This window comes from Parus major, chromosome 3, assembly GCF_001522545.3.
Source record: "Parus major isolate Abel chromosome 3, Parus_major1.1, whole genome shotgun sequence".
NCBI lineage: Eukaryota > Metazoa > Chordata > Aves > Passeriformes > Paridae > Parus > Parus major.
In genome coordinates, this window is record NC_031770.1 from 80,671,231 (window position 1) to 80,696,828 (window position 25,598).

A 25,598-nucleotide genomic window follows, 5' to 3' on the forward strand; every position below is an offset into this window, starting at 1 on the left:
TTGTCAACAGAGCAAAGCTATATTTGACCAGAATGTCAGTCAATTTATTTTTGTAAAGCAGTAATTAGCAAAGCTGTTGTTCTGTTAAGGATCTCTAAAAACCTTGGTTTGCTAGGGGAAGGACCAGAGGGAAGACCAATTACCCAGCACTGTAGGTGGCAACAGCATACGGTTTTTTACTAGTTTTCTCCATTTTTTTTTCACTCAGAGCAACATTTGCTTACAGAAAAGCACTTGCTGCACACCACTTCTCACAGTAGCTGAGCAACTTACTGCCCCAAAAAAAAAATTCTGTGTTCTCTGATATTTTTTAGAGCTCTGTTCGCAAAAAGCTTTTCAGAAGCAAGTTTATCGCAGTTCCTAGATTTCTCAGGTAAAATTTTCTTGAGTGGAATGTAATCATTTTAGAGAAAGACTGTTGCTTAGTCTTTTTCACCACCTGTTTTCCTCAAAGGGGAATTGATTAAGCAAAAGTTTAACAGGTTAGCATGTTAAATTCAGAAAATTAGAAAAGGGGATTTAAGGATCTGTATTGTAGTGCCTTGAAGAAAATGAGATAAAATACTTAAAACTTTAAAAGTTTCTGGAAGCCCTGAAAGATTAATGTCTATCTCAGGCAATGAAAGATAAATACAAAATTTATAAAAGGCAAGACCTCAGCATAAAGAAATTGATTAATTTCACAAATATCTTAATCTGTAAGGCACTTGACTAATAAAAGTCACAATTTCTTCCTTTATACTTCCACATTTCTAATGATGTTTACTTATGAAACCATTGAGTCCCTAAATTACGTAATTTTAGATTTCTCAGAGTTTCTTATTTATTTCAAGATCAGCATTTCTGCATTATGAAGAAATATTTTATTTCTTTAGAACACAGGTGGTGAAAGCTCAAAATTTCATCACATCAGCAATTTTCTCTGTGCTTTGCTGAATCATCAGCTGCTTAATCATGTCAGTTCTGATAACACTTTGGGTGATAATTAAATATATACTAAATTAATACAGGAGAGAAGGGGAACATGAGTCTTCTACACACCTTTATTTTGACATTTTCCCAATACTGGGGGGGAAAAAAAAAAAAAGGTACTTTATTATAGTGTGGTATAGGTCAAAATTTACACTGACATCTTAAACTACTAAATATTTGAAAACTACTGAAGTCAAAGAGAAAAAATATATAGTTAAATTTATATTTTCTATTAAGCAAATTCTAGTGTGTCACTAAGTCATTTCTGAAACAAAAAAGGGTCCATATATTAGTTTTTCAATTATCCCAATAAATTGTTCTAGAAAATCTCTACATTTTGCAACATTTCAGTACTCCTCCTATACAATTAGATAGAACAGCCAAGATCTTTCAAGTTTAACTTCAGCATAGATACATCAGTCCTGATGATACTTAGATGTCTAGATAATCAATATGATACTTCAAATCAAGACACATACCTACCCAGTAATATATGCATTAACTACTGCAAATATGTTTTGACTGTCCAGTAGAATGGGCAATTTACAATTGACTAACTATGTAGACAGATTATTCTGAAAGGTTTATTTTCTTCCACTGGAAAGCAAAACTGTATTAAAACAAACTGCTGACAGTGTTTTAAGATCTAAAAATCACATCTTCCCTTAGTCAATCTATTATTTAAAACATCACTGAGCTCTTAGCCAAAAAATGACAGTATCAAGACAGTTCTCTCATGTCAGCAAAACACCATAGCTGGTAATCAGAAATTAATTGTTTCCATGGGCTTGTTAAAGTGCAACAATTGTTCCCATCATATTGCAAATAGTTCCATACTAACACATGAAAAACTAGGTCCCACTGCCAAGCTTAATAACCCAAATTTTTTTTTTTCTCCTCAACACCATTTTCCCTGTAAGAAGCAGCAGATAGAAAACACATATCTTCTAAATTTAAATTAAAAATTGGAATTTTTAAGAGAAAAAGTTTGAAACTTTGAAAAAGTTTTAATAAATCAATTTTTCCCTTTAATACTAAAGTAATGTGCCAGTTTAATGGCAGATGAAAAATAGATGCCACTTGCTCTTTAAACTCCCCTTTAGCAGCAAAGCCATTTAAGTTCTTCCTTAAGAAATCTGTAACCTTCCAAACACAACACTGTTGTAAATTTCAAAGTCTAGGTAGCACATCAGTAAATGCACCACAACTGCCAGATGTGATAATATAGTATAGATTAGTACTTATTGGAAATGTTTGGCCACATGCCAAAAGAGTGAATTTACAGTTTTGTCATGTGCAGATTGAGGAATTAATTAAAACTGGCAATATGGGGGGCTTTAGGTGGACAGAGATATCAGAATGCACATTTATAGCACAAGCATTATACAGTAACCAAGTGATATTAAATTATCACTTCCTCTTTTTCTCATGTAAAGTTTGATTTCTAATGTGACTACTGTTTAAACAGATTATTGCTGAGGCAAGTGAATAAATGCCTCATATATGAATCAAATGGAAAATACTAATTGCATAATCTTAAATTTATATCATGGTTCAATCAGATTCTTCCTCAAGTATCACTTGTCAATACTTGGGCAAAAAGATTGAGAAATATTTTTATATTGGGTGGGAAGTAGAAAGGAGAAAACAGAATTATATATATACACAAACACCTTGGCAGTGAGGTACTTCCCAGAAAAAACAAGATGCATAGGAACAAAAAAGAACTCTTCCACTCAAAGCTTTCTTAAAACACAAAAGAGCAAAGATATGAATAATTACTTTCTGAAATAGTTATGTATATATTCTCATAACTTTAAAATGTCTGTCTCCAAGTATGGCTCCAGCATTCTGCTTCTGGAAGCCAAGCAACAGTCCACAGCGTGCTCTAGCAACCTGAAACTACAAGACCAAAAGACAAGTTTCTTATGGAAACAGTGACAAAATTAACTGTCATCATGCAAGCAGCACAACTTCAATCACATTTTATAGGTACAAGATCCATTCAATAAGAAATCCAAGGAGTAACATGTAAAATGGCAGAAGACCAAGAACAGATAGCCAAGAAACATAAATCTGATCCCAGGATACCTGTGCTACAATTGTACAGTTCAATGCCTGGTGAGTGCACTTAATGCATAAGAAAAACCACATCAGGCTTGCTGATCTTGATTTTCCTTTTATTCACAGTCCAAATAGATGAAGTAAATGTAAAGGAATGGAACAAGCTGGTAGACCCATAGGTCTGCTAGGACATGCTGCTTATTAAGTATAGGATATGAAAGATGTACTACTGAAAATTATTCACTGATGATATCTGACAAAAATGCCACTCGTGCATTAAGGATAATGCTTTAATAAATGCTGGAAACAAAGGCTTCCATCAAGATCCTCGATGGAAAACAGGCACAGAGTTTGCCCAATCTGTATTACTGCTCGGTTCCCTCTGTGGAACTCTGTTTTTCTTTTGCTCAGATTTCTCTTTCACAAGCAGCAGATGTGTTTGCAGCCTGACAAGCATTTATGCTGACCTCCATGAGGGGGTCTGCAGAATCCTTCCCAAAGAGGAGCAAAGCAACACCGAGTGTTGCTCAGAACTACATACACCCCTTCACTTGACCATAGCATAGTGCCCTAAAGAAGCAACTTCTGAATTAGTATTCTCAAATCCCACATTTCTTTGCACTAAGGTAGCAACCATTCAGAGTCAGTTAAGATGACTAATTAGGTATCCTGTGCATGGCAAATACTTGTCTTCGAAATAATTCAAAAGTAAGAAAAAATGTGCATTTGCAAATTTTCACTTGCACAGTTAAAATGGCTGATACTAATCAGTTCAACATTTAAATTAACATTATTGGCTCAATTCAGGGTGAAAAAAATACAGTAACTTGCACAATCCTTTAAGAGTACTTAATCCTGAGCTAGATTTCTTACTTCCAGTAACACAAATCTTTCAATATAAAAACCACTACAACTACAGAATTTTACCCTGAATGTGACAAGTGAAGCACTGGGAAATGTTCCACTGGCTTTTTAATCAATACCACACCACCCAGTAGTTCATACACAGGAAAGTCCACACAGCCTAATCTATTCAAAGTGTCCAAGCAAATCTGTTTAGTATAGTGAAGGAAATAAAATTTTTGTTTGAAAACTTCATTTCTGAAAGGGATAAAAAGTGCTTTTGAACAGTTTTGTGGCTTATAAATAACCAATTTTATAGATATTTCATATATGACTCATGCTTCAGTTCTCTGAGCAGCATCCTTCATGGCAGCTTAGATTTTCAATAGTAACACAGCTAATCAATCAAGTAGCAGAAAACTTCAAGGCAGAGGCTTCTTTACCAGCAGGGTATGTTGAGAAACACATTAATTTCACACATTTGTGTTTACAGGTGAAGGTATAATGGGAAAAAAAATCACTCCTGATCCCAGTCCACTCATACACAAATGAAACATGCAGATGTAGGATGCTGATGCTAGAATAAGCACAGGGAAAGCATTCCCTCACTCAAAAAAAAAAAATAAATTAACTCTATGGACAGCTAGTCCATCTCTCTTTGAATTATAACTGCTGTACCACTTTTACTTCAGTTGTAGTGAATAAAACAAGAGTTTTAGTCAGAAATCAGTGAAGATTGTCGAAGTAAACAAGAGACCTAACAAATTTCTCACTGAGCACAATGACATTGTGCTTTGAAGATGTATACATAGAAAAGATGGTCAGTAAACTAAGGACAGCCTTTGCTTCCTAAGGAAGCAGCTAAGGTAGCACATACTCCTTAAACAAGTTTGTGTCACTTTTCTGACACATAACAACAAAACTTTTTAAGTTGATTTATACAGCTACATACTGGGAGTTGATGTTGGGTTTACTTTCAGTCCTGCAGGGAAAAAGCAAATGTTCATTTTAACTTTATGTCTCATTCAGAAGCAATATACTGGGAGTCTCTGTATGTACAACCTGAACAATCTACTTCATTTTTCTCGTGAAGGATTTTAGAAAGATTACAGATCAGCATGCATTTTAATGTACAGAAATTCATATAAACCACACTGATTCTTTGCTTTTATCCTAGTAAAAATGTCAGATATGTTCTTTTCAAACAGGCCAAATACTTATGCTCTTCATGTCAGCAGCAGGTGTCATCTATCAACTACAAAATTAGAGTTTAATTTGCTTCACCTAACTTTACCCTAGGAAAACTAGGGTTTCCCTAGCTGTTTGGTTTTTTTTTTAAAGACCAAACTTTTAAACCATGACATTTCCAGAGGCCAATTTATCTCATGAAAAAGCAGACTGCTGATGCAGTTGTGATGATTGACCTCAGGAAATACCTCTGTATACTCTATTTCTCTAGAATAGCTCTATAAGCTCCTGTAACTAGGTCAACCTTCATTTCTCCTTCTTAGACATCTGAAGATGAACAAAAGAAAAATCTACCCCCTGTTTGCATGTTGACCCATTCCAGGAGTTGTACCAAAAAAATGTTTCAATTACTGCTGGGATCCATTTAAGTCCATGGTAGTCTGCTCCAGGCAGGTACAACCTCATCTCCTCCTGTAGATGACAAGTGCTAACCTATTTCAAAACTGAGCAGAATCTCAAAATCTTTAAAATGCAAAGAAAATATCAGTAAAATTAGGCAGCAATTTTTATTTTTGTTCACTGTATTTATTCTTTATGTGTATTATGTTTCCCTCAGAGCTATATATTCATAAACATGCTCATAGGAGCAATGCAAAGTCAAAACAGACGCTTAACTTGACTAGAGGAGGCCTCTGGTGGCAGTTGTGAAGTACAACTTCTCATAGCTCTAGGAAATATGCATTTTGATGACATAATTTTCTGTATAGAAAATGCTACAGAAAGCAGACCAAGGAGTCAGATTGCAGTAAAAATGGACATACTACTGCTCATCTCCAAAGCACAAAAAATTTCAGCCCATCCCTCTTCATGGCTACACTAGAGGTGTCAAATTAAAGTTGCATATATTTGCAGCTAAGATTAAAATGACAGCCTTTACTGATCACAAAGGACACCATTGTCAGCAGTAAAACTGAGGGATGTGTTTTTACAGCAAGACACGAAATCCTGGTGTCCAGCACCACACAGACTCCCATCAGCCATGGACCATGCATTCCAGCACCAGCAGAAGAGCAATAAGGTTACAGCACATTAGGTGCACCATCATCTGCATCCAACATGACAAAGAGGCAGTGGAAGCATTTCAAACACACACGTGAGACCAGGAAAAACAAAAAGCTGGCCTGATGTTTATGAATGCTGACACAAGTAATAGTCAGAGGCAAAGGACTGCCTGTAACAGCTGATAATTTGCTTATTGGTTGGACAGGAGTAAAAGCAATTCCATTACCATTTAAGAGCCCACAGAGAGAACATAAGCAGACCAATAGACAGCTGAGGAACTTCTCTGGAATGGCCAGCTTCTCTAGTGCTCTTTTGGATCTTGACAATGGCATCTCAGGAAGAGAATAATAAATCCCACCACTGAAACTGATGCTGTCAACAGCAACAGCTGCCACAAGCAGTTCCTCTAAGAATGAGACTACAGCAAGCAGCTAGAACTGTAGTTCCATCCTTCTGTTTGCACTAGCAATTACCTTAAAAGCTGTCCAGGATGCAAATGAAATTTAAAAAGTTTCAGTGTTACATAATGCAACCAACTAAGGCACAAATGCAAATAACTAATTATTTTCAGCTGAGCAAAACAGCCAAGATCTAAAGAAGAAGAGAATTTGACATTTCTCCCATCACACCAGCCAGCATACAGACAAACTAATATAATAGCAATGCTAACCAAAAGCATTTACTGTTTGGTACTTATTATAATAAACAGCTGAACTGCCTAGCCAAGAGGCACTGGAATTTTTTTTAAATGATTCTCTTAATTCTTAGAAGTAAACTTACTAACAGATTTACAGCAACAGGTCCATCAGTTTCATCTTTTAGACAGATGGAGAACCACTCCTACAAGGAAACACGAAGAATTGGGATTGCCCAGCCTGGTAAAAAGAAGGTTTTGGCATGACCTAATTGCTGCCTTCCTGTACCTGAAGGGAGCCTATAATAAAGATGGAGAGAGACTTTCTACAAGAACATGTAGTGACAGAACAAGGGGGAAGAGCTTCAAACTAAGAATAGGTTTAGATTAGGTATTAGAAAAAAAATAATTCTTCACTGCAAGGGCAGAACTAAACAAATTTCCCAGAGAAGATGTGGATGCCCCAGACCTGGAAGAGTTCAAGGCCAGCCAGATCTAATGGAAAATGTCCCTGTCTCTGGCAGGGGAGTTGAAACTACATAATCTTTGAAGTCCTTCTGGATTCAATCCATTCTATGATATTTTTATTTATGCCACAGTTACCTTAAAAGATGTTCAGGACAGAACATGAGCTGAAAATCTTCATGGAGTTTTCAAATTTAAAGAACATATTTGAAAAATATTGTACAACTAAAGCTCTGCACTTCCTATGCACAGCTACATTTTTTCCTGATGGCCTTTCAGTGCAGATCCAACCCAACAAAAGAGAATTAAATGTTCCTTCAAAGGAACATTTATTTATCAAAGAGATACTTTGTTTTCAAAGAATGACAGCTCAAATCTTCAAAGGAAAAAAATTAGCAAAAAAAAAAGGAAAAAAAAAGAATCATTTTACTTGCCCAGAAGAGATTGTAATGGACTTATTATGGCCAGAATTTCACTTCATATTGATGACAGTAACTCAACACATTTCATTTTTTACAGCTAGAAAGTACATCCAAGTAACAAGAAACACACTTCAAAAAAAATGAAATACACTTCAACCAAGAAGATCAAATTTATATGAGGCAACTCATAGCTGCACATATAAGTACACACTTTGTTACACATGCACAACCAGACAGCAGAACGCTGCCAAGAGCAGATGCACAACATGGATCTTTCCTTCCGTAATCTATTCCATCCCATCCCACTGGCAGTCCCTCAGTTAAATAAAACAGGAGAAATACAAGCTTTGCCATAGAGTAGCAGACCAATGGCTCATCTTTCCCTTCACATATTTAACGTGTTTATGTTCCCTGACCAGAAACAAGGCCCTTACTGAGCAAACACAGAATGACACAATTAAGATATTCCAAGTATATAGTCAGGTATGTGCCGTATCTGCCTTATTTAAACATTTGTACAATCTGAGTTAGCTGTAGAAATGACACCATATTGCCTTAAATTAGAAACTGCAAGCATAGAAAGTATTTGATGGAAACACACACCTTTTTCCAAGCCCATGGCACGGCTGTTGTCATCCCTGTGGTTAATTCAGTACACTACAGTTATGAGGATTGAGGTAAGAGAGCTGCAGACATCTCTCAGTCTTCTGAGTGATTTGTTCAGCAGCTTCAAGTGAGTGACTGAACCTAGCTTGAATTAGGATCCAAGGAGTTGTTAGCCATGGTCCTGCAGGCCTGTGAATTTGCCAGCTTAAGGAAACTCTCAGCTCTAGCAAAAGCAGTAATTGTTCTGTTGGTGACATCAAAGACCTCCACAAACAAAAAAAGGGCTTTCCAGTACCCAGGAATTCCAAACTAGGTAGTCTGAGAAGGGTAAATGCTGCTTTTTCTTCCCAACCCAAGAATTTATATACCTTAAATCAAAACATTTATTTCTAAAAGTACAGCTAAACAAACCTAATATACATTACTGAAGACCTGCAACTAGATGAACATCTTAATGTAAAACAGCAAGAAAAAGATAAAGATTTTGCCAAAGACAGCAAAGATGTCAGAAAAGACTCAGAAATCATGGAAAAGCAATTTTCAGGCAGAAGTCTGATTAAATTGGGTCCTCTGCTTGAAAGTAAAGAGCATGTATTCTGACATTATTTTCACCCCTAAAACATAATTCTCTTTCAATGCTAAAGCAAATATCTGGTCCAAGTAATTTGCATGTACTCTGCATTTATGATACAGAATTAGAAAAAACAAAACAAAACAAAACAAAAACCAGAAATGCAACACCACCAACAGAACAATATATACAAAACAAAGCAAAAAGCAAGAAACTTTTTTTTAAAACCTAGATTGTTTTTAAATTAATGTACCTCATTTCCTTACCTTGCAAACAGTCTCTGTATCCCATGGTAAGATGGTCCTCAGATCAATAACTTCACAGGACACACCAAGCTTTTCTTGAGCCATTGATGCCACCTCTTTGATCACATGTACCTGAAAAAGCAATGTACCATCACCAAATAATCTAAATTATGCAATTTTCTCTAAATTACACATATGGAATACAAGCAGTGATTTAACATAGCACCTACATAATGAGCAGAGACCTTTCTATTCAATAATAACCATTTAGTATTCAGTGCATTCTTCTTATTTAGTACCTAATTATTCCCAGTGTTTTAGCACCACTCCAAAATCTAAATGCACTGAAGAATCATTGAGAACAAAATTGGCTTTCTAGAGATGTGTCTTTCAGTGACTAGTGTCAGTCCTTGCTATTTTTATTTTTTTAATCAGTTTGAAGGAGTTTTAGAGGTTTTTTGTTATGACTGTAACTAAGCTAATACCCAAATAAATTAGAGTACTATATTTTAACATAGCAGTCCCATGCAATCCTGCAAGAAGCATTAAGTACATTCAGAAATACTGCACTCTATCTGATCTTAGCCAAAAAGCCAACAAACAGTTCTAGCAGTCCCAGTATCTACTCTTAGTCTAACTTACTGAAACATAGCCAAGTGATCATCTCCAAACCATTATCTTACAAACAGCTAGGAGAGAAAGTAATTACCACTACCTGTAAATATCCAGTCCTGATCCCCACAATCAAAGTATATAGCAGTAGCATGATATTATAACCATTTATTGCTCATCCAACACACAGTTTAACACCAACATTACAAATGCTGCATTACCTGATTACTACAATTAACATTTTACTGACACAGGAAAGTATTCCACTCTAGTAGGAGGCTATCACTGAACTGGAACAGATTATTCTGTATCCACCAGCCAAGGAATTCATTTAGTAATGTGTCACAGTAGATATAAAACAATCCATATCTATTTCCATCCTTTCCATAAAGTATATTATGCTAAGAACAGGAAAGAAAGTAATACTACATACATTCAAAACTGTATCTTGACATTAGGTTATAAAACACTTTTCAGCAAAATGCAGTTCAATCATTGGCTTCCCTAAAACAAACATTTGCATACAAATGCTCCAACATGGAAAATAACAACTGTTACAACTCAGATTATTCTCTACAAATATCTCAGCAAGAAGAATTTGCTCATGAGATATGTGGATAAAAAAAATTATCAACATGATGCTGCAAATAAACTCTGATGCTCTCTTTGCCAGAACATTTCACAATACAGGTTAGGACTATGGCAAATGACCTCCCTCAAGCTACTTTTAAGCACAGCTAAGAGGCTGAAGTCAAGGACCATCCCCAATAATTAAATTGGATGAGGTCATCTTCATCCTGAAGACAACAGAATTTAGCAACATGGACATGGTCAGGCAGTGTCAGTTGCCTAAAGGTCAGAGGGCATTAATAAATCCTATACAGGCATGAATTCTACATTGAAACAAGATGATTAAGGATTTAAACACAAACTATATCATGTTTATATGAACAGCTAAATGCAAAGGGAAAATTTTAAAAGGTACATCAACAGAAGAATTGCAGAAAGAAAATACAGCTTGCAGTGTTTTTGTTTAAACTTCTAATACATCTGTGGCTGTAGTAAGAATGTTTAAAAATTTTTAATATGGCACACAGGACAGATGTTTTTGCTGTTTCTCTGTAAAAGTATAAACACTTACCTAGCTGAAAGGGGATATGGATTAGTTAATGACAATAAACGGATTAGTTATTGACATAAAAGTCTGAGCACAAGTGGAGAGGAACTAAAAGTTTTTTCTGCCCTTCATAAACACCACCCAGGACAATCAGCATCAGGGAGCCTCACCAGAGCAGCTGCTGACAAGCAACTACCTTATGTCCCTTGTGTCCAAAACCATAAAAGAAGTTATCAATGAGTCTGTGCAACCCCTCTGCCTACTGACAGTAAATTCTGGAGTGGTAGCACAATTAAAAACTCCAAGTTTATGTGCTTCACCTGAACACATCCTCAGCACAAACTCACTAAACATATTTGATCTGCAGAATACCGTCACCTCCAGTGACAAACCAACACAACTGGATTTACTTCATGTATGTGAAACATCTACCCCCTTGCTGTATGACACAGCCAGAGGCATGGTTTGGTCAGCTCCTAAACCTGGATGTGTCTGCACATCTGTCCAATTTTTTGTCACATCAAAAGTGTGTCATAACTTTTTCCAAGATCCAGAACACAGCTTTTTTGAAGCATGTCACTGCAAGTCCTCTCTGCACTACTGCCCACTGAGTAAACTCAGGATATCATTAAATCTCCATAGCCAGCTTTTAAGCCATTACTTTATCAAGTTAATTACTTTAGCAATATCTGCTGGGAAAAAAACAAGTACAAGTAAAGATATTTAAGAAGTCCATAATTTAATAGCAGTGAAAATTATCGGAAACTAGTAGGAATAACCATAGATATAAAGGAGATTAACTAGTCTGAAGACAAGGAAACTACCACAGACAAACACTGAAGATTAGAAATTTCAAAGAAAACAAAACAAACATCAACAACAAAAAGGAACAAACACAGATCAGGTCAATATGCTTTGTCACAGAAGTTTTAAGACCTTCTCCTCTAAAAGCTTCTCAGATACAAGTAGGCCAAGAAAATAGTAACTTCTGGTTAGTCCAAACTAGACTCAAATCTCTTTTCTATAATTCTGGACTACAAGATGTATTTTCTTAACAGCTTTTTCACTATTTGTAGATCTTAATGTGGTGGGGGGGAGGGGAGGAGGGGGAGGTTTGCCAATCATGCTCCTGAACAGCTTTGAAATGTAACTGTTAGAAACAAAACTATACCAATCCCTACTTGTATTAAATGTTACATGGATTTTTAACTTTCTGTATAAAGGGACCCCCAAGTTACACTTCTTTAAATCACACGGTGAAGATCTATACTTTTCTTTCAGCATACTATTTTGAACTTTTCTTTCCCACTGCCTTCCTCAGAGTTACATCTCACTACCCCATTCTTAAATCTATCATTCTCATAATCATAGAAAAATCATTAACCTGATGCACAGGTACCTCTTCTACACTTCCAGAGCCATCTTCAATGAAAAATTAGTAAAAACTTTAGTAAAAACACAATAAAAAGCATGTTTCATAGCAATACAAACACTGGCAAACATTTATTTAAGCCATTTGTTATATAGTGATGGAAGACAGCACACTTTAATGTCTGGCACTTGAGCTTGAATGCAAGCACCACCTACCCCCTAGGCCAGGCTTTGCTGGGTGACAAATAGCTTGTAAGAGAGTTACAGACCTGAGTGCCCCAAGCGACCATTGTCACATCACTGCCCGTCTGCAGCACCTCAGCTTGCGACAGTGGAATGTTGTAGGGCTCTACAGGAACTTGTTCCACTGAAAAAAAAAAAAAAAGACAGGAAGAGAAAATAAGCATTAGATTCCTTTATTAGTCAATATTATCCATAAACCATACACTAAAATTTTTCTTAAATGTTAAAGCCATCTAAAACAATAGAACAAATTTATACTGAGCATGTTGCTGGCGCCCAGTGACAGGATGAGGAGCAACGACCATAAGCTTCACCTCAACATGAGGAAGAGCTTCTTTATGTTGAGGGTAGCACAGCACTGAACAGGCTGCCCAGCAAGGCTGTGGCGTCCCCCTCTCTGGAGAAATTCAAAACCCACCTGGATGTGTTCCTGTGTCACCTGCTCTAGCTGACCCTACCTTGGCAGAGGGGCTGGACTGTATGATCTCCAGATCTTCCAACACTAAAAACTGTAATTCTATTAGCATTAGGCTAAAATAGCTGAGTATTAGCATTCAAAGGTTTTAGCTGCAATTCAAATTCTTTTTAATTAGACTGTTACAAATATGTTCAGTGTGGAGTTTAATTTATGTTACATACCACAACAAGATGATGCATATATACACATGCAAAAGATAGTAATAAGTTCTGGTGTCAGAATATCATCAAGTCAGAATATCAGCATCAGATCTGGAAATGGACACTGCTGGTAAAAAAATCTCAAGTAACCACTAATTAATCAGAATTACTAATTAGTAACCACTAATTAATCAGAATTCCTGATTATTCTAGAAATCATCTAGCCTTAAAATTATACTTTAATACTCAGACAAGAAGGATCAGCTGTGCCAGCATCCTCCTGATGCTCCAAGTATGACGATCTGCAGCTTTATGTTTAAATTGAGGTAAAAAGTTTTCAGAAGCTACACAGGAAAAATCTGCAAGAACTTCTGCTTATAGCAGTTTAAAATAAGTTTAAATATTTTTCATTTAAAAAAATATCATCTATTCACCAAAAATACACCACAATTAGAGAGAGAATGCAAGAATCAGACATGAAATGTCTTCTCCTAAGACATTTAAGGTAGTTCCATTCAAGACTCATGTACTAGTTTTCAGATGGAAAAATGTTAGGTCAGTTGTGCTAGTTTAGAATCAATGCTCCAACACACTATACATTAATGACTTAATGATTAAAACTATGATAAAAATATCCATATATCCTGTTTTAAAAGAAATACTGTTTTTGATCTAAAGATGAATTTGTCTATGCACCAGTAAGTCAAATAATACTTCTTAAAACATATTCTATTGGTAATTAGAAAAAATAAATCTTCTAAATACACAGAAACAATTTATAAAGAAAACACTCTGCCTTTTTTTGTTACTTCATAGCTCACAAAATACTTATTGAGTTCCTGTTAAACAAAATTGCTCCTTGAAGTTACAATAAAGAATCTCCCTGAGTGATACCAGTAGTGAAGTGGTTTGCATTTTTCCTTCACTGTTATGGTAGAACCAATACAAATAGAATGACCTAGGTTTTTTCCTGGCTTACAAGCTCAAAAAATGAAGTAGCAAATAATTTCCAATCATAGCAGACAATTTTCTTTCTTCTTGTTAAGAATGATCTACAAATACCACCTGTGTCACAGAATCACAGAATGACTGAGGTAGGAAATGACCTCTGCAGATCACCTAGTCCAAGCACCCTGCTCTGTAACAATTTCTTTGAATAACAAGTGGCTAGAAAAATATAGGGCTGGGAAGGAAAGGGAAGAGAGGCACATCCAGCTCTTGCTCTTTGCACATTAGTGGCAGGCCAGGTTTCTATGGATTTTACACTTTGTATGACCCTCAGGCAACAGAACAAGATCCTGAAAGATAATGAAACCCACAACTACACTAATTGGCATTGCATAACTGTCCTTGTCATGAAATGGTCACCTACACGAAACCTGGAGAACAAGGAACTTAAAAAGATACCACGGGACCTTCAAGTGGAAACCCAGGATACCAACATGAATGAGAAGGTTTTGAAGGAGGTGGGATGAGCCAGAGGAAAAACTAGAAGGTGTACATGACACAGAAATATTTTTTTTTTCTCTGATAATGGCTTTATCCACTTAGGGAAATGAAATATAACATATAATTACACAAATTAACTTATTTCTTACTATAGCTAAACCATTCTGCAATGAAATGTCCATTAAATGACCTCATCTATAATATCTGACAATTTTAAATCTAAAATTTAGCGTGTCAAAAATTTATAGGAAAGTCCGATTTGCATAGATTTGTCTTCATTGCCTTTCTAAAAACTCCTCTCCCAACTAATATAGATGAAAAACAGCATAAGAAATTATTCTATTAATATTCTTTCATAGTAATTATCTAATCCAGGATAACAATGTTTACATACAAAGCAGCCTATCAATCTATTACTAAAGAAATAAAGTATTTTAAATCAAATGTTTCAAATACAGATTTCAAATACAGCAATTAACAAAAAGTAATTATCAGTGAAAAGGGGCCATGACAAGTTAATTGTAAGAGGTTACAACATCTGTTGTATTTTCTAAGGGAGCAGTCTGAACAGCAGAAAGAAAATACATGTTTTCTCATCTTACCTGCCTTGTCTCTATAACAACCACTGATGCAAGTCGTATTTATTTCTACACCACCAATGTCATATATAGTACAATTAAATGAAACTGAAAAGGTCAAAAAACATCAGAGTAGGTTCTCCACAAGATGTCTAAACCTGATAATGTCAAGGTGACTCATCTTCTCCTTTGATTCATAACCATTATGTTCTCTTGACACTGCACAGGCTGTTAACACTTTTTATAAATCAAAGCCGCCTCTTCCTTTTTAATTCAGATATTTTCTTAGTATCTCTGACATTTAGGGGGACATCACTACGGCACTTTCAGTAACATTATGATCTCGTAAGTTAAATAGCAATAGAATTCTCTCTTTGCACATGTACTTGCATATTTAACTCTATATTTTTACTCAGAAAGGCTTACATTTCTCTGCTCCTTCCCAATATAACTGAAGGAAAATTAACACACACAATACTTCTGATAAACACTTGTTTGGTTATGTGAAAGAAGACAGCATTTTGTCCTCAAAGGGTGTCTAGTAAAGGATCTTTACAACACAAAAGAGGAGAATAGGAAGAGGGAGAAGCCATAAGGAAGAACACACAGGGGCACAGACCTTACCACAAAGGTTGAGGGTGGCAGCTATAACACCCAAACCTGCTCAGTCCCACTTATTGATAAGGGTATGGGGAATACAGGAGTGTTTCTTTCAGTAAAATTATCTGATGGAATTATAAAGAAAAAGGAGAAGGTATAAACAAAATATGGAGACATATACCTGAAGACAAATGTAATTAAAGACAAGAAACAAACCTTGTCAGGAACACTCAGAGAAAGGCTATAAATTTTTGGTAGCTGGAGTGGAAAGGGAGTGGGATCTTTGTCATTATTTTAGCTTGATTTTTTGGCTTGTTTGTTTTAAACAAAGCAATATTAGCTTCAGGCCATCTGAATAAGGACAGATATCCTGTGTTTTAAAGACTATCCCACCTATAGTTTATTTTCAGCTATAATTTCAAATACATCAACAACTCTGAACAAAATCATGGACAAATATTTAGAGGCCTCATAGGAAGAAAGAAAAGTCCATTAGAGGAAAATGATGAGGCTCAAAAGCCTACATTACTTTTACAGACAGAAAATCTTCCTTCCCATTAATGTCCTTAACATCTTAATTTTTCAACTATAGTCCCTACACCACCGTAACATCATTCATAAAGCCCTCTGAACAAACATGTCTATTCACATAGAGCTAAACCAAAAAAAAGCTATAGTAGGGGCAATATGATTTCATTATTCAATGACTGAGCCATCATCATGGAAATAAAGAAAATTATTTTCGTCTGGAACAACGAGATCTCAAATCTTAGATGAAGCTTTATACCATACTAAAAAGAAAAAAAAAAAAAAAAGATAAATTAAGTAATAAAGGACAACTGATACCATTTTCTGTTCTTGTTTTGGAAAGCCTGTATGTTCCCAGCTTTCAGAAGACCCTGCACTGTTTTGAGACATTAATGGAAAGACTCAATAAATACAGACATAGTTCAAGCTTACTGTCTAAGTAAGTTTCTGAATCAGTACAATTTTATTTTTCCTGATAGAATCAACAAACTCACATGGGGTATTGTAAGAATTTTCTCTATGAAACACAAGACAGTCACATTTTTAAAACCCTTCTTTCCACTGCTAACCTTACTCTTGTTTACCAGGCTTGTATCTCATTGCTGCTTCCTCTTGATCTTACCAATCATGATGGCCCTGGTCCATTTCTGAATTCAGCAGGCCACTTGGTTTCTATAGAGGAATCACCAGAAACCTTGACTATGGCCAGGAGAATAAGAATGAACTCTAAGAGAGATCAATTCTACAGGGGAAATTCCCAGACAGCAATCATCTTCCAGTCCAAGCTGACCCAACCCACAAATGACAGCTTAATGGTAAAGATGACAAACAAATGATAACACAGAGAAAGGTTTATAATGAAAATAAAAGGAACAGAAAAACCATTCCATACAGTAAAATATTCCTGCTTTATATTGTAGAAATAATAAAATATCCATATAGATGAAAGAAGTTATCTGTCACAATTATCTGTCACATGTTGAAGCAAATGTACTAAAAATTTCAACTTATGCCACTAAACTGATGTTCTTAGAAATTTTAAGACAAAAAATATAGGTAAAGTCTCTGAAAGTTAGCCATCAGAACGCAGGAAGAAATCACTCTCAGAAATTCCCAACAGCAATGCTGTAGCTGGTTACTGACCAGCATATAGATCACACTAAACACTACTTCCACACGTTTACTTGAGATTTCCATCACAAGCCTGATTTATGTTCACTAAATGATACAGCAGTTGCTTAACAAGTCATTTCTTCAAACACAAAAACCTCCCTATATTCTGAAAAGCTATGTGATATTGATGTGCAGCCTTTCATGCCAGTATGAAAGCAAGTATTTTATTAACTCTACAGTCTGTACTTGTGACTTGTAAATACTGGGGAAAGGGAGAGAAAGGCCTGTTTTAAAAACACTTCATTTCTTTTCTTTGTTTAACAGGACTCAGACTGAAGCTCAAAACACACTGAATTTCAAAACACACTGAACTCAAGGAATGCAATACCCTATGGATACAACACACCCCACCACACTAAAAATAGCTGCACTTTTAAATTTACATTGCTAGCAGGACTTCTGGGCCTTTTTTTGGAAATATACAAGCAAATAAGCAGTTTTACCAGTAAATATCCTATTTGGTCCTGAGTTATATTACAATTTCTTTGTAGTTTTGATGTCTGTTTTCTAAATTTTTCCCTTATTAGTGTCTTTCTAGGAAGAGAATAAATTTACTGACAAAATGGATGCAATGATGGGAAAGTGCTGTTAAAAGGTCCAAAGCAAAATAGAAACACCTTGTCTGTCACTCAAATTGAGTCCACACAGAGTCAATTTATAAACTGGATTGATGGATCAAGCACAGTTAGCATTAAAAAACCACAGGAGAGAAACACTATGGGTAAGTCATGGCTTCAGCTCTATTTTATCCACTGCTCATCCAATTTCTCTGCCTACCTCCAGATGCAAAACTTTTCATCTATTTTCTGTTCTGTCAAGTTCCTCTAGTACAAAGAAGTAACAAGCTAATTTTTAGAACTAAAACACCATCACTGTCAATTTCCGCTGTTCCAATATGTTACACGTAATTGAGAGCTATTAAAACTACTCTGAACAAGAAAGTTCAAAACAAAGTAATGGCAATCACACTAACTTTTAAATAAGGTTAAATTCTAAATGGGCAGATTTTGAAGATTTTTAGAAATTAAGCATTTCAAAGAAATTTCAACTTTGGGAAAACAGTGATGGTGGGGCTCAGTTCTTTTGGAAAAATAAAAACTGATCTCAAAACTTAATTTAGTATTTAGAGTTACCACAAGAAAGCAGTTACAATTTGGCCAAATTTATACCAAAATTTGATAAAGAATAATACCTTTTAGTGCTTTATATTTTTTAACCTTAGGCTGTAAAGCATTCCACTTCCAAAGCTAATTAAGCATAAAGCATATGGTAAGTGTTTATTTATCTCTGCAGTCAAACTCTGAGAATTTATTCAGTTTTCACAATTCTTATAAAAACCCAGCCCACAACATAACTAGAGACCAAACAAGTCAAGACTTTGACTGAAGTACTGTTTGAGCTGTGACTAAACATGTCTGTGTAAAAAACCCCTAACATTGTTGCTTTATTGGAAAATACAACATGCAAATCTTTACCTGCAGCTCTGTAAAGTATTTTAGGTTCAAAGAATATGCATGGATTTTTGTCCTCTATGCATGACAGCAGCAATCCTTTGGCCTGCAGAGGACTCCTTGGAATAACAACCTGTAAAAATATTTTATAAGCAGTTTATTTAAAATTGCAATACTACGAGAAACTTACTCAATAATACTTTAAACTAAGCAATTATGTGCTTTAAATAAATCTACATATCAAGCTGTTCTCACAAAGTGAATTAACAAGCACTATTTTATTAAAACACACTTCACCTTTTTAATTTTATTTTGTTCATTGATGAGGCTTTAAAAGTTCCCCTCTATACTGAGGATCACTTTAAGTGATTTAAATACTAAGGTGCTCTTCTAAACATTTGTTACCTAGATGTTACCTAAACATTTGAGGTAAAATGAACAGAAAAATGTCAGATTAATATACATAAACTTAGTAAAATAAATGTAGATGTATAACAAAAAAATGCAGCTGAGTGATCCTCAACTATTTGGGTAAAGATTCATCAGAACAGACCTAAAAGGTATTCAGACTTAGTCAAATAAGTTTTGAAGGCTACAAAAGGAAATAGCTATTTAAAGATGGATTTCTTTGCTTACGGTGGAAGCTTGAAATTTCCACATTTTGGAAATAAGTAACCAATGAATACCTTAAACTTTATTATCAAGCAAAATAAAACTACGCAAGACAACCAGACGCAATCCAAGTACTTGGAAAGAAACAGTATAATTAATTTGCCAAAGACAGAGTTAACTTTGGATGATGTAGAAGAATTTCAATTATGAACAGAAAATTACCAAATTATCACAGTATAAGTGAAAGTAGAACCCAAGAGCCAAATTCCCTCAAATCAGAAGAACCAACTAATTTCCATCCCAGAGACCTCAAAGAGCTGGAATACACAGCATGAAGTCTACCAGCAAACACTTTTATAGCTGTGAAATTAGAAGTCAATGAAAACATTAGTTCTAGCACTTGTTTAAAAACAAAACTCCATTTTAAATACAGCCATGGCTTCAAAATATATTTTGAGAGTAACATCACTTATTGATATAAAAATAATATAAAATAGTAAAAACACAACCTAAATCTCCCCTTACATAAAATTAACTCAATAAGTGAAGAGTAAACAAAAGAGAAGCAGTTTATTAATATTTCACCAAAGCATTTGGTAACAGACACATAGGAAATTAATCATATAGATGTCACTAGTACAGCTCCTTAAGAATGAATCATTTTCAGGACAGATTTTATTTACCTTATTCATTTATGATGTTAAGTCAGAACATGGTGATGAAAACTACTCCAAAGCTGAAGTCACTACACTAGAGAGGATGATACTAAAAAGATCCTGTTCACACTGAGGACATGACTGACAAAAACAAACTGAAAAATACATATTGAAAGTCACATGTTTAAGGACTACATTTTTGTTACAGATTTAGAACTCAGGAGTAGAAATTAAGATCTGAATTTATTATCTGCTCAAAAGATGCAGTAAAGTCCTAAAAAAACTAACAATGTAGTGAACTAACAATGTAGTGAACTAACAATTGTTAGCCCTATTGCAAAAATCCCTGCTCGAAACTCAACTGGAATACTTAATGATTCTTTCTTTCAACCCTCTGAAAAGATAATGAATGAAACAGATGCCAAAAGAGCCCCAGATATTGTTAACATTTTTTTGAGACTTTGATTTGTTTAGTCTAACAAAACAAAGACTAAAGAGTACAAGTGTTTTAGGATATAAATGGGATGGTGAAGGACAGATAAGTTAAATATACAAGTTAGTCAAGAAGAAATTTAGGATGGAAATTATAAAGAAAAAAATAAAGCTTCTAACTATGAGAGTAGATATTCTTTTGATGGAATGCAGAGAATATTAATGTTTTCCATGTACACCCTCAAAACAGTGGACAAAAGATACAACCATCCAATAGTGTCCCCAAACCCCAACAAGCATTGCCTAAGTACCAATGACCATAATCCTCCCCCTGAATAACCAAATTTGTACAAACTCCCTTGGGCTTGGGCAATCCAAACTACAACTGCCACTTAAGAAAAACACAAAATAAAAAGCCAGAAACCTTCCACAAAGTTTAATAAGAGGGTTGTTTTCAAAGTCACTCTTTCCAAAGATCAAACCCTACCCTTCTCAGGTTTTAAGACATTGTCTTTCCTCCTGTAATATGGAGAAAATATGCTTAGATATGGGACATTTGAAAATGCATCTGAAATATGAGTTCATTTTAACTTCTTGATTTCTGTTTTAAGGGCCAGGGTTATTAAAAAATACCAGCAATCTTGAAACATTATCAACTGCATCAACAAACAGCTTTGCAAAAAATATTAAAGGAACAACATTTTTTCCACAAATTAATAATATTCAAAAGATAGAGTCTAAAACACTTTTCCGTGCATGAAACACTAGTGGATTGTTCCATCAGTTCCACAGAATTAATGTGCCTTTAACTGAGATGACAGATCTTAGTGGTAGCAACCTATTTTAGCATTTTACCCAAGGAAAAGTGAAAGACAATGAAAACCCAACACAAAGATCAGAGGTGGGAACAAAAACTATATTACCTGGAGCAACTAAATAAAATTTTGACTTACTAACTTATTGGTAAGACTAGCCATCAGTCTAGGTAGTTGGTATGACTCAGAAAGCTTTAATCACCAGTGGACCACTAAACCTCATCCCTTGGTATAGTATATAAATATTTGAGATTGACCTACAAGATCAGCAGAAATTAGCTAGACCTGGAATCAGTATTTTAATAATCTAATTCCACCTTCATACAGTAATAAACTACTTTAGTTTTTAAATAAACTCTAGAAAACATTTGATTCAATAAGCTGGCAAAAGACTTTGTAGATTGCTTTTGTCTGTAATCAGGAAATACTTTCAAGTTGAGAAAAGGATCTCAAACACCATAAAGCTCATACGAAGACAAGAATATATCTCATTCCTCAAATATAATGAAATAAAGTGTGAATAATACAACATTTTTTACTTAAGAGAAGAACAAGTAGGAGAAATGGCTATGGCCTCCCTGTAGATGAGCAATATCTGAAGCTTTAGGACACCAAAATCATTCAGAGACAGCAGTTTAAACAGCAGATAAACAATGAACATATGTCCTTAGAATACAAATACTCGTTCTGCTTAAATCTTCTACATTAATCTGCCATGAGTCACTGCTCAATGGACTGGATGCCAGCTAACCCAGAAGTACAAGTTCACAGACAAAAATTTATTCAGGAAAAAATGGAGAGCCTGACAAACAGTCTCTTGACCTGAGATGACCAGATGCTGCCACTCCCTCTTCTCGAATAAAGTTATCCACCTAAGCACTAGGGATCTTCACCTCAAGGGATGCCACAGCCTCAGGCAGAAAGCCTGCCTTAAAGTTCTCAGGAAATCACCAAGTAGTTGAGCTTGGCAAGGACCTCCAGAGGGTCATCTGCTCCAATGCCCTTGACCAAGCACAGCCATCCAGATACAGTTGTCTGGAACCATGAGCAGACAAAATCTGAGTACCTCCAAGAACGGACACGCCACAAACTCTCTGGGCAATCTGTGCTTCCTCATGTTCGGACAGAACCTCTGCTGTTTCAGTTTGTGCCCACTGCCCACCACTGTCCTTCATTTGAGTTAATTCAATAACACACTTAAGAGAGATGCAGAAATTTTAAAAAATAGGAAGCAAAGTACTACTTATTAAGTGTTAGTTTTTAGGTTCTGTACTACACTGGACACAAAACTATGTAAAATATGTTTATAGTGCAAAAAACAGACAAATACAAAATGCTATGTCTACTAAAGATTGCTTCAATAACGGCTATAAATTCTCAAACACTTAACACAGTTTAGGTTTTCTAAATGTTTTTAATTAGCATATTCAGATATTTTGTTGTGGATTGACATCTACTCTTCCCCCTGCCTGCACCCAGACTCATAGCAAGTCAGGTCCTTTATAAAAAAAAAATAAAAAAAAATAAAAAAAATTCATCTTCATAAAATAAGAGTTACTATACCTTTATTCCTGGACAGTGAGCAAAAAAGGCTTCTGGACTCTGAGAGTGATATAATGCACCATGACCCACACAGCCCCAGGGTGCTCTAATGGTGAGGTTTCCACAATTGAACAGATCTCCAGAGCGGTAACGATATTTTGCTGCTTCATTAACAATCTGGGAAGATTTATATACAAAAGTAACATTCAGTCCAACACCTCTAGTTATGCATCGAGACAGTTCAATACATGTAATGTAATTACATCATCTGTTCCTTTCATGGGATTCAGAGGATGAAATTATAAGCAAAGGAATACTGTAAAAGACAAACATTTTCCAAGGCAAATAAACCAATAATTTATTGTGCTCAAGTTAGATGTCTAAGCTTCAGGGGTAGCCCTATATAACCCAGTTGTTTCCTCATTCTGTACTGTCAATCAGCCCAGTCCAGATCTGTACTTTGTCCTGTGGACACATGGCCAGCTGCATGCAGAAATGAGACTGTGTTCAGAAGACACAGGCTGTTGAATTTATGGCTGCTGAAGCCAACACAGCCACAAAATCAAAAAATAAAACAAACAGACGTTTGCCTCAAACCAGATCTTTAATTTCCATTATTTAATAGGCCTTCAAACAAGCCTTGGTACAGTTTACTGTTTACAGTACAGTACTAGCACTGTTTGCAATTTACGCCTGTTTACCTAAAGCATGCATAAATATTAGTAATACAGCTGTGGTTATATTTGCAAAAATGACATATTCAAACCAAGTACTAATGCTAACAGAAGAGTAATTTAAACAGTTGTAAGATTTCTTTTAACCACTTTCAAATTTATTAGTACTAACCTGATCAAATGCTGGAAAAATGTAATCTGCAAACTGAATTTCTGCAATGGCTGTAGCACCTGTAACAGCAATTCCAATACCAAAGCCAACAATTCCTTGTTCACATAAAGGGGTGTTGAAAACTCTGTCTTTACCTATATAAAAAAAAAACAAAAACACACAATTCCTTTAATACAACCAGCTCTAAGTGGAAAATATTGTCACAGAAATATTTTACTTATAAACAAGTCACGTGCAATTAAGCACATGGCTCTTTAGATGGGCTTTTTTAGGTGCAGCAGTAATAACCATCCATTACAGGTAGAGATAATTTAACTTGCAACAACACCAAGGAAGAAAAGGAGAAACTCAATGAAAGCTAAGGACAGTTTCTGTAACTTACAACATTCTTAACACTTGAAGGAATATTTGTTCTGACACATTCACACTTAAACATGCACACCCTCATGCTTATTTAGGAGTAAACAATACTTACAAGCATACTTGAAAGTTTACAACAAATGTTGTTTCTTCCATTTTTTTCCAGGCACTGACAAGTAAATATCTCTACTCAAAGGCAGAGAGATGTCCAGGAGCACCTGTACAAAAGCATACTGCCTCTTGTCCACACTCCCCATCAGCAGCACCAATTCTCACCACTCTCCTCTCCCAAGGTAAGGCCACATTTATATAATCTGCTCTGTCTCCAAAGAACTGAAGCTCCTGCTACAAACCCAAAATATTTGATTTCATTTCTTCCCTATGGGAGTACAAAAGTCCTGACATGTTTCTGTGCCACAGAAATTTCAGATCCCAAATACACATCAATCTAATAGATGGTTGCACACAAAATTGTTCAGTGCATAAAATTAAAAACAAGAAAGAGTGAAAGGGAGATGAAACACCACTACAATATCCTCTATAAGACATATTTACAATATTTGCCAACAGTACTTTTCTGCCAAGGGAGTGCAGCAGAAAAATCTCTGTCTGCTATTAAATCTTCCCTTTAGAACACTGGATAGACAGTAGGTTTCTATAGGAATCCATCACGCATGAAAATGCCAAGACTTCAAACTGGATGGAAAAAATGTGCACAGTGCACACCAGTGGCTATGAAATAAATTAAACAATAACAAAATAACCATGAAACAGCTAACCAAAAAACCAGACTAAACTAATAAGTGGGAAAGCTGCTACTAGGAGGACTTCTAATTTCAGTATTTGTAAGTTTAACTATAAAAAGGAAAGCTAATAAAAGTTTTCAGAAAGGGATGATTAGGGAAAAACCACTGTCTGAGGCTGTGCAATATACTAAAAGGAGGTATGATGTACAAATCCTTAAAGGACACATCTTTCATTTTCACACATCACCCAGCATACCAGTGTCAGCCCTTGTATCTTGTCCATATGCACGTGTGTATGTATATATACCAGTGAATATGCTTTTGGCTCTCCCTCTGCCTGCCTCTTTTTTTCTCCCCTCCACCAGGAGCATTCATTTAGAGCAAAAAGTAAAAAAAATGAATGCCATCAAATGATACTACAATGTTGGTGGTGTCAGTGAGGCTACACCAGCCAACACCAAGTCCAAAGAGCTGCCACGAGTGCAGGAAACACCATGATTTCTCATACAAGACAATGGAAACAAAGAGAATCCAAGATTATTTTTTCCCCTAAAGGGACTCTTTACTGTGTAAATTGTTCTCATTCCTGAAGGAGCTGTAATCTCAGTTCCTATATTGCATCCTCCAGTGCACTCTCTCCACTGACAGACATCATGGCTGAAAAAAGAGGAAAATAAACTTCCTGTGCAAATGTGTAGCTGGCCCAGGCCTTACCACCACAACTGTGAAGGTGCAGAAGCCCTGTAACCATATCCATCTGTAGCACAATAAACACTT

At 35.5% G+C, this 25,598-nt stretch overlaps 1 protein-coding gene across 1 annotated transcript in view; it reads right to left on the reverse strand.

Moving 5' to 3' along the window:
* Positions 1-25,598, reverse strand: part of BCKDHB (branched chain keto acid dehydrogenase E1 subunit beta) — a 108,657-nt gene that overhangs the window by 61,913 nt on the left and 21,146 nt on the right. Inside the window, exons 4-8 of the mRNA XM_015622778.3 lie at positions 23,716-23,849; positions 22,891-23,046; positions 18,837-18,945; positions 12,442-12,539; positions 9,094-9,204 (exon numbers count right to left, since the gene is read on the reverse strand). Of these exons, the coding sequence (XP_015478264.1) occupies positions 9,094-9,204; positions 12,442-12,539; positions 18,837-18,945; positions 22,891-23,046; positions 23,716-23,849 (608 nt within the window). The remainder of the gene's footprint in view (positions 1-9,093; positions 9,205-12,441; positions 12,540-18,836; positions 18,946-22,890; positions 23,047-23,715; positions 23,850-25,598) is intronic.